The sequence below is a fragment of the Felis catus genome, chromosome B1, assembly GCF_018350175.1.
Source record: "Felis catus isolate Fca126 chromosome B1, F.catus_Fca126_mat1.0, whole genome shotgun sequence".
NCBI lineage: Eukaryota > Metazoa > Chordata > Mammalia > Carnivora > Felidae > Felis > Felis catus.
In genome coordinates, this window is record NC_058371.1 from 86452809 (window position 1) to 86466011 (window position 13203).

The 13203-nt window shown below is 46.6% G+C and overlaps 1 protein-coding gene across 3 annotated transcripts in view; it reads left to right on the top strand.

Annotated features, from left to right (window-relative positions):
• The first annotated feature begins 292 nt into the window (after nucleotides 1-292).
• The window catches only part of SETD7 (SET domain containing 7, histone lysine methyltransferase), a 52611-nt gene continuing 39700 nt past the window's right edge, over nucleotides 293-13203 (top strand). The window contains exons 1-3 of one of the 3 annotated variants that reach the window (XM_006930851.5): nucleotides 293-698; nucleotides 1374-1506; nucleotides 9073-9202. In XM_006930851.5, coding sequence (XP_006930913.2) covers nucleotides 630-698; nucleotides 1374-1506; nucleotides 9073-9202 — 332 coding nt within the window. In that variant the 5' untranslated portion in view covers nucleotides 293-629. The remainder of the gene's footprint in view (nucleotides 699-1373; nucleotides 1507-9072; nucleotides 9203-13203) is intronic. The other 2 variants (XM_045055853.1, XM_003984992.6) reach the window with 2 other exon arrangements.

Consider the following 13203-nt stretch of genomic DNA (forward strand, 5'->3'; position numbering starts at 1 on the left):
AAGTCTCATTCGTTGTTCTGAAAACAAAATGGAACAACTTTCTTTGCTCGCTCCTGTCCCCTCCTCCCGTGCAGTAGCTGTTCTTGGCAGATGCCCAGAGCAGCACCCTGTAATTCCACGGTACATTGTGTACATTTGCATATCCATTTAACCAGCTATTTACAGCCGCCCTTTACCGCCACCTGTAAGAGGCAATGCCACAATGACAGTAAGTGGCTGGGCCGGGAACTGGGTGCCCCGTGATTTTCTCCACTTGAAGAGCCCGAATCTATGGAGTGTTTGGCACTTGGAGAAACAGGGAGACAGCTGGGGCATCACACGTACAGGGCGGAAGGCGCGAGAAGGAGGCGCGCCAGACGGAGGGTCGTTCCTCGTTAGCTCCACTCGGTGGCTTCTTTTCCATCACCACAACCGCGAGGAGGAACCTGCCGGGCCTTCCCTGCGGCTAGTCCCCTGCCTGATAACGAGCCCGCTGCCATTTGGATTTGCTGAATTCCCGAATCACTCGAAACGCCTGACAGTCCCGAGGAGGGTGGGGACGCGGAGCGCTGGGGTGGAAGCCCCAGCCCGGAGAGGAATCGGGGCTGGATGTCACCCCCTTGAGTCTGGGAAACCTGCTCACGGATGTGATGCGGCGACGCAGGGACACCTGCGCTCCCCTGCGTGCCTCACTCGTGCAGCTCCGGGTGGCAAACGGGGTAAAGTGGGGGCGGGGGCGAGGGCGAGAGGAAGTTGAGGTGCTGGAGCGTCAGAAACGCTGCCTTGGCTTCCCTTGCTCTTTGGAGGCTGTCCCGAGGCGGGGCTGGAGGGCTGGGCACGGGGGATTTTCCAAGTTGCCCCAGCACAGCTGGAGGGCGAGAGTTCTGAGCCCCCCCCCCCCCCCGGAGGACGGTAACCGGGCGGTCCCAAGTACCCGCAGGAAGCCCGGTGCGCAGGACCGCGTGGCGCTCTCGGAGCGCACCCAGCCGAGCAGAAGCAAAAGATAAACCCTGATGGGCTCGGGGGCTGGTTGGCTGGGGCGCAGAGTCAGCGCGGACCAGGAGCGCCTTTCGTTTTAAGGAGCCTTACTTCTGGGAAGGGACAGGGAACTGTCAATCAGCGAGGGAGGGAGCGCACCGGCGCTGGGTGATGTCAGCGGATCATCTGCTCGATAACAAAGAGGGGGTATTACAGGAGAAAGTTGCAGCGGCGGCGGCGGCCACGGCGGCACCCCGAAGCCTCGGCGGCTAGGGGCCAGCGGGCAAAGGGAGGGGGGGGAGGACGAGTGCTGCCGCAGCAGCTTAAGACCAAGGAATTGAAAGGGCTGTAGGGGGAGGCAGTGCGAGCCAGCCCCGACTGCCCCTCCTCTTCCTCCTCCTCCTCCAAACTCGCAGGGTTCAGCCCCAGCGCTCGCTCAGCCGCCGGGAGCACCCGGACGGACGGGAGGCAGCTGCGCGGCCCAGAACTGGGCACCGTCCCCAGCCGCCATGGATAGCGACGACGAGATGGTGGAGGAGGCGGTGGAAGGTACAAGCTTTTCTCTGGGGTTGGGGGAGGAGGCGCCGAGGGCTTGGAACGCGGAAGGAGTGGCGAGCTGCGACCCGCGCGGCGCCGGGCCCCGCGGCCGCCACTGTCCCCTACGCGGGTGGCCCGCTGCCCGGCTCGGGCACGGGCCGGGCAGCCACGGCCACGCCGCCGGGAGCGCGCACTGCGCGGTGGGGCGCAGGCCAGGAACTGGGCTCCGCGGGGCCGGGGCCCCCGGGAGGGTACGGCCGCTCCAGCCCGCCGGCCACCGCCTGCATCCGCCCTCGGAGTTGCGAACCTGCCCCGCACTCTGGCCTTCCCCCTTTGGGGGATGGAAGCCGGGGGGTGCGCAAGAGGACAGGCCCCCCGAGACCGGCGGTCTCGGCGGAACGACCCCCCGGCCCGTTTTTGGCAACCGCAAGCCCCTCTCTGGCTGCCAGCCCTTTCCTTCCGCTCGCCGCTGCGACCTGCGGTGACCGCGGCCGCGTCCGGGTCCGTCCCCCGGCGCAGCGCACGGGGCCGAACCAGGCACGTGGCAGCCGCGGCCGGGGCGGCCGCTTTTCCGAAAAGATGAAATCATTGCAGGGCAGTGAACGCCGCTCCCGACCCGGGGCTTGAACGCACGCCGACCGGGAGGCGGTGGCCCTCGCCTCTAATGCCCCCGAGCGAACTCAGTCAAACCACCCCTCCCCCTTCCTGCTTCCGAGCCCGGGTGCCGCCGCCGCCACGCTGTACAGGCGCGCCGCAAGCCCTGACCGAAATTGCTGGGTGACACTTAACTTTCTGAATTCCATGCCGTTGGCTGTGGGTGATATCACCGCCTTGGTGTCGTGTTTCTCCGCCCCTTCTCTTCTAGCGCCCCTCCCCCGACTTTTCTCGCCACTTTGTTTTGCTGAGTTTCTCCACCTCTTTTTTTTTTTTTTTTTTTTTTTTGCTAGTTCTAAAGAGCGAGGTGGGGACGTTATACAATCTACTTGTTTGTATCAGGAGATGTTATGATTTGGTAACACTGAATATTGGAAAATACTCTTTAGCGTGTTTATTTATTTGATTCCACCCCAGACAGTGCGTCGTGATGTTTTGCAATGTTGTGTGGTATTATTCGAGAATATTTTAAACCAAGCATCCAAGTAAATAATTTTAAGCTTTTGGTTGAGTCTGGTTTCTATCTAATTTGTATAAACAAGTGCTCATAAAAGGTAAAGAAAAAGTAGCAACACTGTACAAATGCATAAGGATACATTGATTTTTATAAAACATAACTGACTCTGTTTGCAGTGACCTCGAGGTCTTAATTATTCTGAATTTTCTCAGAATTATCCATCTTGGTGTGACTGTTAAAACTTACTCCTTTATCTAGTTTCAAAGGCTGGTTGTTGTTGTTTTAATTTCACAATGTTGTGAACTCACAGAACTGTTTGTCTAATAATTAAAGCCAATGTTGGGGGCTCAGGGGGCACCAGAGACATTGATTGAGAGGGTTCATTGGAAGCCTTCGTTAAATTTAAATTATTGACATCTTGTGCCTTCATGTTAGGAAAGATAAATGAAAAACATGCTCTCTTCAAATTGTTAGGGCTTGTTATTCTACAGAGTTTACTTTTACTTATAAAATTTTAATGCAAGCCCTTGATCGCAGACAGTGCTCCCCAGGTTAGACCACCTTTCTTTTTGAAGCTTTTTAGAAATATAAGGCCCAGTTGTCCACAGTCCCTGGGCTTCTTGTAAAATGCGAACACGCAGCTTTAGAAATGTTTCTGTTGTTTTGGGGGATTCTGTATACAAACAAGAAAGAGTCTCTTATATAGGACGGCCATATACATTACTGTCCCAAATCAGAATGTGCTTGAGAGCAAGAGGGGTCATGGTGGAAAAAACTAGTTTAAGCTTTGAATGTTTGGGGCAATCCAGGACTCATGGTCACTCAGTTGTACCTGACAGTAAACAGGTAGAACAGCGCAGAATCTTAGAAGCATCTAGAGCTCAAACTCAGTATCTACAGCATGTGTGTGTACACGAAGTGAACTGTAGCAGTTGGCTTTTCTCCAGCCATTGTTGGCCTTTTCAGTGCCTCTGTAATAGTCCTTACTTATCATCTACCACATGCATGGGAGACTGGTAAAAGGCTAGTCTGAATATCTTGGTGTCCCAAGTATCACCTACCTCTCTCCATGCACAGAGCCTCTGTTCTCAGCAGTTTGATTGTCTTCGCAATTATTAGCATTGCTGTGATTGTTTAGTTCTTACTGTGTTCATGCTCTGTGCTAATGTTCCACACACACATTATCCACTCCATCTTCTGAGGTGGGCACTAATATTATCCTAATTTTACAGAGGAGGAAACTGAGGCACAAATCCAAGGACACTCAGTGAGGTAGGAGATAAGCTTGGACCTCCAGAACCTCTGTCCCCCGTACCAGACTTTCTTCCTACATTTTTCCTTTTTAAAAAAAAAAATTTTAATGAGTCATTCAAATATATGAAACACGGTAACTGAGTGTGGAAGCAACAGTTAAGTATTCTGTCAGTATCACTTCTTATCACTCCAGAGGTTGGTTCTGACAGAGTTCAGTGACCTTCAGAAAAATGTAGGGGAAAGAGAATTTAGCTTACAGCCCCTCCAACAGACTTCTTGTTTCTTCCTTTTTTTCCAACCTAGCGGTTTACTCTGGGGAAGAAATTGATCTTTGCAGGATCAGAGTTTATATGTTGGTTCTCTGTCAGGGTGGAACTGTAGCCTAGGTGAAGTTCTAGGCTCTGAGCAGATGAGTCCCGAGGGCAAAGGTGGGTGGTGAAGGGAATATCGGTGTACTCCTATTGGCTATGCGCCTTTGGGAAGGTAGCAACCCCTGGCCTCAGAGGGCCTGACGATGCCACCTGAGATCCTGCTGTGGCTTTTGAAAAAACTCTTCAAGGCTCATTGGTTCAGCAGGAAGTGATGTTTAGCTTCGGGAGCAGAACTGTTTATTACTAGATTTCTTTCTTTGTCTACCCGTGGATACAAAGATGAATACAAGGTGGTCCTTAATATCATTTTAAATAAGCATATCTTATCCAAGCAGATGAATTATGGTGGCTGAGAAGAAGTAAGACTTACTTCCAGCTTGGGGAAGTGGATGGGGAAAGATTTTCCTGGAAGAGGTGGTCCAGAGTTGGTTCTGGTGGAGAGAGGAGCTCCGTGAGTGCACACAGGTTTGGCATCTTGTTGTGACATAGGTACATTCAGGGACGAATCATTCAGTTCTGCTAGGAGGGCTGAGGAGAAGAGTGGAGCCTAAGACGGGAAGAGGCTGTGTCATGGGCCGGTGAGGGGTATTGTGTGCTGAAAGCAATAGGAAGCTATATGGGCTTTTTAGAGCTGGGAATGTCAGGCCCAGAGCTCTGCTCTGGGAAGATGAACCAGCAGTGGTGAGCAGGATAAGGGATTGCCTAGAAGGTTCCTTGAAATAATCCAGATAGGTGGTTAAGCAGACAAGAAAAAATGGAAAGGCTCGGAGAAATAGAGGAGACACTGAGGAAGAATACTCCAAAGGAGGAAATGTCAGAATTTCCAGAACTATGGAGCCAGAAAGAAAGTAAGCATCTCAGTGTTCCACTGCCCCCAACTTCCTCAAAATATTAAAAATATTTTTAAGCCCCCCTAATATCTGATCCTGTCTGTCTCTAATAAGGTTGGCTCATGTTCTGTACTTGGGAAAAAGGCATGCTCAGTGCACTGGGAACGCCCTCTCCCTGTGGGCCACGCATTAAAATTAGGACCCTCACAACTAATAATTGAGCTCTCACAAAGAATTACTCTCAAAAATCAAAGTATGTTTTTAACAACCAGTGTGAATGCATCCTCACAAGGGCATGTCCTTTGCACAAAACAGAATGTATTGTGCTTGTATTATTATGCTTGTATTATTATTACTTTTTAAAAGCATCCCTGTTCTACAAAACCAACAGTGCATGTAAGGGTCTCTTGTTCTGAAGGACACACACACACACACACACACACACACACACACACACACCCCTGTTCTCAGATCTCCTGTGGGGTAAGCCTGAGGCAGTAAGCAGCCAGTGTCTGATCCAGAGGGAATTTCCTTTGCCCAAGTGTCCCATCATTGCACAGAATACAGGTCTGGTCTTGTGTTCTTACAAGGATACAGGAAAAAAGCTCAGAGGTAACTCCAGGGGGAGATTTTTAACTTTCTATCTGTTCAGTAGGTAATGACCTTTAGAACAGAGTGGAAAAAGTAAATTTTTCCTTCTCTAACCTCTGTAAATATTTAGAATCGTGCTGCGGACAGATATATGGCACACGAGCCAGGACAGCATTAGCAACACAGAACAGTCATTCAAGTGAATTCCCCTTGTTGTTTGGGTCTGGTGTTCAACCTCTGTTTGGTGGGAACTGGCCCAGAAGGCTGTTGGCTGTCTTGGAGCATTTTACAAATTGACCTCAATGAGAGCAAGGAGGACTGGTGTTTCTCTCTGAGTTAGGTAACGCTTGGAAGGGATAGGAATTCGGAATCAGGACATGCTCTTGAAGATCCTGGTGGTTTTTTTTTGAGAACCTTGTTAACTACAAAGGCTTCTTCCGCTTCTCTTCCCGGGTCCTGCGGATACCTGCCCCTAGCAGTACCTTCTTCGGCCAGCAGCAAGGAAGAAAGGGCAGTTTGCTAGTGTGCCCTTCTCTAGAGAGAAAAGAAAGGATTGAAGGAATTGGGAAGGGGCTTTCAATATCATTAGCACATTCAGAGTAGTTAGTGTGTTTCTTAGGTGCTTAGCATTGGCTTCCTCAGATGAGGCAATAAGCTTGGAATGTGGGGGGTTGTGGTAAGGTTTACTTTAGATAACAAGGAAGGACATCGCCCATTGGTTTGCACACTTTTTTCTTTTCTGTATAGCAGTAGCCCCCTCCGTTAAACGGCCATTACTGACCGGACAAATATTACAGGATGTTATCATCCAAAGGGTGCTTGCATAAGAGTTGTACCAGAGGATCTTCTATGTTGAAAGGTGACGTGAGGGCGTCACACCCCGATTTCTTCTCTTCCCTACAGTTCTTTCTTTGGAAAGTCTCTTTGTTGTTGTTATTGTTTTTTGGTTGTGGCTGTTGTTTAGAAACAAAGCTCTACTGCGAGGAAAACCACTCCGGGCTATTAAATATTCAGGGTGGAATTCTTGAACGATCACAGCCTGTAATTTCTAGCTTTTTAACTGATCCTGTCCATTGATAACATCATCCTCCTTTTGGCAAAGATGAGAGGAAAACAAAACAAACGAGCCAACAGGGGGTCCCGCTGATAGAGGGACTGATAAAGGGAGAAGGAAGTGTCCTGTGTCACATGTCCACAGTGTCACCCAAGAAATGATGGGACATCTCTTCCTGGCCTGTGGAAAGACACATCGACATAAGCATCCTTCTTCATGGACTGGGACGGAGTGGTGTTTTTGCTTTCATCTCGCTGGGGATCAGTACTGGCCCTCACAGTGCTTTTAGTACGTTGTATGACACTTTAAATTTTCTCTAATTTTCCACTGCTGAGGATGCACCTGCGATGTATTATCCAGAAGTAGGACAGGACTGTTGTGAATGAGGAAAGGTGCAAATGAATTTACGCTGGACTTCTTCCCCCTCGGTACTCATGAGTATCATAATAGTACTCTGGATGTCAAGCAGAAGAACAAGTTGCATCATATGTTAACTTTTTAAAGTCTGAAATACGTGAACTGTTTTCTGTGGGGAAAACAGTTTCAACTAATTAGTAACTGCCTCAGTATAAGGCTAAAATGATTATTCTGATATTTATACCTAAATTATAAGTAGAGTGCTAAATTCATAGAAATGTTAATCCTAACATTTCATAGAAGAAAGCTTTTAGTTATACACTGAGTGGGTTTTTTTTCTATGAAAATACAAAAAAAAAGTATATTTAATTTACTTCAATCAGAGAAATGTTATCTGTACATGTTTAGGAAATAATTGTCCAAATTATTTCACATGACTCAAGTATCATTGAATATGTCATGTATAGTTAGTTTCTGGGGGAGAGAAAGCAATTATGGCCTAGTAGCTTTCTAACCACTAATTTCCTGGCTCCTTGTAGGAAAAAATTTGTGTTAAGAGGAAAGGAACCATATTGATTGTGATTTATTTAAGTAGCCCTGTTTTGCTGTAATATTCTAGGTAACTCATTCTACACAGAGTCAGATGTAGCAATAAAACAGTATATTTGATCATTGTTATTTTATGTTTATGTAATCAATAACACAAGCGAAGAGGTTTTTTGTTCTTCATAGTAATGCTTATTACTTAACCTCTCTTCTAAAGGATGATTTTTTTTTTTTTATCATGTTAGAAGAAATCATTTTAGGAGACAAAAGCATTCATTGTGGTGATATAGTTTGTGTTTTCTTTTACGTCTGTGAGCCATCTGGAAGCCACATTTAAGTGTTTAATGTCCCTTGCACTGCACACAGTGTTTAATGCTTTCATACCTTTTTCATCCATGACCCAGGTTGTTAACCCGGGAAAAGCCAGTAGATTAATTATTGCCTTCATTTTCACCCACCTCCATAAAATTAGCTCACCAGAGAAATTGGGGAGACATCAATGAGGTGACTGCTGGGTTTTAGGAAATATGTAGAGAATAATAAAAAAAAAAAAAACCTAAATACTGACTGTATACATAAATGTTAGAATATACCACCAGGCTGTGATCCAGGAAGAACCAGCAATTTAAGGATCACAGTGTAAGTGCTGCTGATGTTCAAAATCACTACTTAAATGGCCATGTAGATCCTTCTAGCTGCATTTAAAGCACAAGCCCTCTGAACATCGTGGTAGAGGGTATATGACAAGGTTATTACTAAACATTCAAAGCTGAAATGAATTGCAACGTAAAGCAGTTAATTCAAGGTTAAGCTTAAGTTCAGGCTTAGAAGGACTAGGAGTTCATGTGTTAGTACAATGAGGTGTATAAATGTTAGGGCAGTTTGAGACATGGCTATGTCCCTTGTTGTTCAAATGTAACAACTAACAAGCAGTGAGGTTTTCAAAAGTCACCTGGCTAGCAGTCCTCCACATCATACTATATAATAAGCTATAAAATCATACTGTATACTGAGTTCTACAATTAGATAACTTACTGCAAAGATAATGTACCTTATAATAGACTATAAACTGGTGCTCAGTCACATTTCAATTAAGCATGATAGTTTGGGGACATTAATTCCAAATAGAGCGGTGCTTCGTAGGGAAGTACTTGGTAAATTGAAACATGCAGATGTTATTATTGGTAATAACTTTTAGTCCCCAGTAACATGCAAGCTTATTTTTTTGGTTCATATTCTGAAACGTGTGTAAGTCCCTCTGCTGTGGTCCCCATCCATTCACAAAGCGTACCTAACAGTCAAGTTGATCCTGCTGATGCAGGCACAGAGACCTTGACATTCACTGTCCCCTCAGACAAGGAGGGGATGCTGCTCAGGGAACTTGCTGGCAGGATCTGAGCACGAACATTTCGGTGGGAGAGCGCTGAAGATGCTAAGGTTTGCCTCGCGGTTCCCTTTCTCCAGGGCACCTGGATGATGATGGATTGCCACACGGGTTCTGCACAGTCACCTACTCCTCCACGGACAGATTCGAGGGGAACTTTGTTCACGGAGAGAAGAATGGACGGGGAAAGTTCTTCTTCTTTGATGGCAGGTACCACTCACAGTTGTGTTTTGTTTTGTTTAGGGCGGGGTACCAAATTACTTTACTTGAATCAATGGTACAAATGAAATTTCAGTGGATGTTTTAGTACAACCAATAGAAAAGGCGAAAGCAACCCCAACATGTAAGCACTGCGTTGGGGACCAAGAAAGTCACTTGTGTTGCTGTGGGGAGGCCAGCCTCGGGCTTGGGTCCGTCGTCACTGCCTCCTACAGTGTGCTTGACACAGCCACTCTGTCACGCCAGAATCGGGGGCTCCCGTTGCACACCAGTTGGTTACGTGGGTCCCAATTCTTTGATGGATTCCACCTGCTCCTCCAGCGAATGGATCTCCATGAAGTCCCACAAATGGGGATTGTTTTTGTCAGGGGCCAGTTTGGGCAGTTCTCAAGTACAACACACTCAGTCCACTGCACGCAGCCCTTTCTCCCCATCACGGTCGGGTTTCTTCACATCCCAAAGGAAGATGCGGCCAGCTCGTGGGTTCATGATTTCCTCAGCATACTCTGTCCTCATGAGATTAGTCAAGAAAATATTCAGCAAAGCTCTTCAGAACCACATCATCAGGGGTCATGCAGTGAGACATGTGACAGGTAAACATAGGAGGCATACAGCTCCAGACCCACGGTGTTTGAAATACTGCTCTTTGGGATAACCTTCATTATGTGTGAGACCTTAGTGCTGTCTTAACTAGTATGTTCTGCTTAAAATATGTTTCCCAGCAGAGTTCTTGTTACTGTCCTTTCGCCTCCTACCTGACAACGCTGTGAGGCAGAAGCTCCTACCCCTCTTGAGATAGGTGGGAATGACTGTAGAAATGACTTTCTCTTTCGAGAATAATTGGAGTTGCACACACCCAGCCTTTGAACCATGACTTCTAAACCTTGTCAGCTTCAGAAACAAAGAGCAGCCACGTGAATTTCTCTAGCATTTGGAGGAATTCTGAGCCATGCGAGGACCAGCTCTCTTTCTGACCACTTGGTTGGGTAATGTGGAAATGGATTTAGCTAAAGCAGGTTGTAGGATTCTGCAGGGCACAGGGCAGAGCAACTGCTTCTAAGCTCTGGACATTGGTAATGAGCTGAAGCTTCCTAAAACATGGATTTCCTTTGGGAAAGGGAATGTCTAAGGTGACAGTTCAAGGGTGATCAAGGGACTGGCTTGTGATCCAGAATCCCTTTTCTATAGATGGAATGGGTTTTTTTTTTTTTTTTTTTTAATGTTTATTTATTTATTGGAGAGAAAGAGAGAGAGGAGAGCACACACAAGTGGGAGAGGGGCAGAGAGAGACACACAGAATGTGAAACAGGCTCCAGGCCCCGAGCTGTCAGCACAGAGACTGACTTGGGGCTCAGACCCACGAACCATGAGATCATGACCTGCGCCGAAGTCAGGTGCTTAACCAACTGAGCCACCCAGGCACCCCTGGAGTGGGTTGTTTAAAGTTTTTACCAGTCCCTCAGGCTCTCCCATTATCTGATACAAGGAAGTAAGGAAAACAATAAAAACCCATCATAGACTTTTTGTTAAATTGTATTTTCATTATTAATTCCAACCTTCTCTTTCCCATTGTTCCCAACCCAACACCACATCTCCTTTTAGCTGAGGTTTGCTTGCAAACTGTTCATTTAAATAGCCAGATATTTCCTTTATTTTGCCCTGCTGTGGATACCTGGCAGATACCTGGGTCCCATAGAGGACTCTTAAGATTTGATATCAATGCTTTCTTCTCTCGCGGTTCCTTTAACCTGTCCAGAGGGAAACTTTTCCTGCCTCATTTTCATAGCAGTTTATTTATACCTCTTTTCTGGAAAGTGTCACTTCTTACCTCCTGATGCTGCAATTATTCTTTTATTTATTCATTCAACAAATTTATATCTCTGTAAATGTCTTATTTCCCCTATAAGACAGAGGTTTCCTTGAGGGTAGAATCTGTGTCTGTTTCATCTGCTACTACATCATGGCACTTTCCCTTAATTTCATACTAACCAAAAAAAAAAGTCTTGCTGAATGAGTATGGGAGCTGAAAGAAAAAGTAGGATTGTAGAATTCATCCAGAGCACCCACTCCACTCACCCCCCCCCCCACACACACACACAGTCATGCTTTAAATCTGGTAGTTTGGTGATCATACCCTGTCATCCACTGACTCGGGGAAAATAGTCCAGCAGATTTGGTTTAATTTCATGTTGGTTACTTGCTTGCTTCCCAGACCTGACGCACAGTGTTGTAGGACTAGACTGATCTTCCACACCAGTGTGCTAAGAATGAGCTGTGTTGGCTCCAAGATACTGATCCTGTCGCCTCTGGGGGTAGCTGGGTGGGACCTGACACTTCCCAAGCACCTCCCTCCCTCTGTCAAGTGAGTAAGCTAGTCACTTCTGGCTGCGAGTAGTTTCATCCGTTTACCCCTGCGGTCAAGTGTACGTGTGTCACAACATGAAAAAGGTGAAGCACTATGTCAGGTGTTAACACTAGGCCAGTAACTACCTATGAAATAGAAATAAATTCATGGACTTTTTTTTTTCTTTTTGAAGCACTAATTCATGAGTTTTTATACATACCACGCAAACACCTGTAGAGACTTAGGTCAAATACTAGAATCAAAGAATGATGGTATTAGCAAGGACCTTAAGAGGTTATCTTTGTTAGCCTTCTTCAGATAGATGGGGGCTAATACTTTGAGGGGAGAAGGTCAGTATCACTGCTTTTATGACATGTGATGTAGTGGTGTCTAAGTTCTTAAAAGGTCACTGTCACCTTCTTTCTTAAGCCCAATACTGATCATATTATGAGACATCTGCTAAAAGGATTTGCCATAAACATTAGTGAGATAATCTTATGACTGAAAAAAAAAAAGGGCAGTGGAATCTCTAAGTCTTTTTAAGGTGGGTATGAGATGCGGTCATGGAGAAGTCAGCTGTTTTTCCAGAGGATAGTACCTTAATTTACATTTGCCTATTTATTTTTCCCCCTACTACTGCTCCCAATTTTCAGGGTCTGATGTATTGGGTAAAACAAAGTGGGGACCTTGTGCTTTCACTGCCGGGCAGGAGGCTTTAGTCTGAAAAACTTCCCCCAAAAAGGCTGAAATCAAGGTTTTGAAATGACAGATGAGGAAACAAAAGGTAAAAACTTTCATTAGAGTGTTTACAAGCTGTTCACACCTGTAATGCTGGCTTATGTTTCCATCAAAGGGTTTGTTTGCGATTGCCAGAACCTGCTTGGAAAATCGCAAAGTGGTAGTGACAGAAGATTTGGCCCAGTGCATTCTAATCCTCTATGAAACCTGAAACTGGGTGTGGCTTTTTTTTTTAATTTTTTTTTCAACGTTTATTTATTTTTGGGACAGAGAGAGACAGAGCATGAACGGGGGAGGGGCAGAGAGAGAGGGAGACGCAGAATCGGAAACAGGCTCCAGGCTCCGAGCCGTCAGCCCAGAGCCCGACGCGGGGCTCGAACTCCCGGACCGCGAGATCGTGACCTGAGTCGAAGTCGGACGCTTAACCGAATGCGCCACCCAGGCGCCCCTAGGTGTGGCATTTTTAAAATCCACTTTATGGAGGTGTAATTCACCTACGATAAGCTGTACATATTTAATATATACAACTTGATGAATTTGGAGTCAAGTATATATTTGTGAAGCCATTACCACAACCTCTGCCAAAAGCTGGGCATGTGATTTATGAGAGGGTTTCAAGCAAATATAAGTTTATATCAGGGAAGGTCTAGAATCGCTTTTCTACTTTACATACAATATGATAATCCTGAATAAGAATTTTAAACATTGAGATCACCAGGAAAATCGGCCCTGTCGGGGCATCTGGGTGGCGCAGTCGGTTAAGCGTCCGACTTCAGCCAGGTCACGATCTCGCGGTCCGTGAGTTCGAACCCGGCGTCGGGCTCTGGGCTGATGGCTCAGAGCCTGGAGCCTGTTTCCGATTCTGTGTCTCCCTCTCTCTCTGCCCCTCCCCCGTTCATGCTCTGTCTCG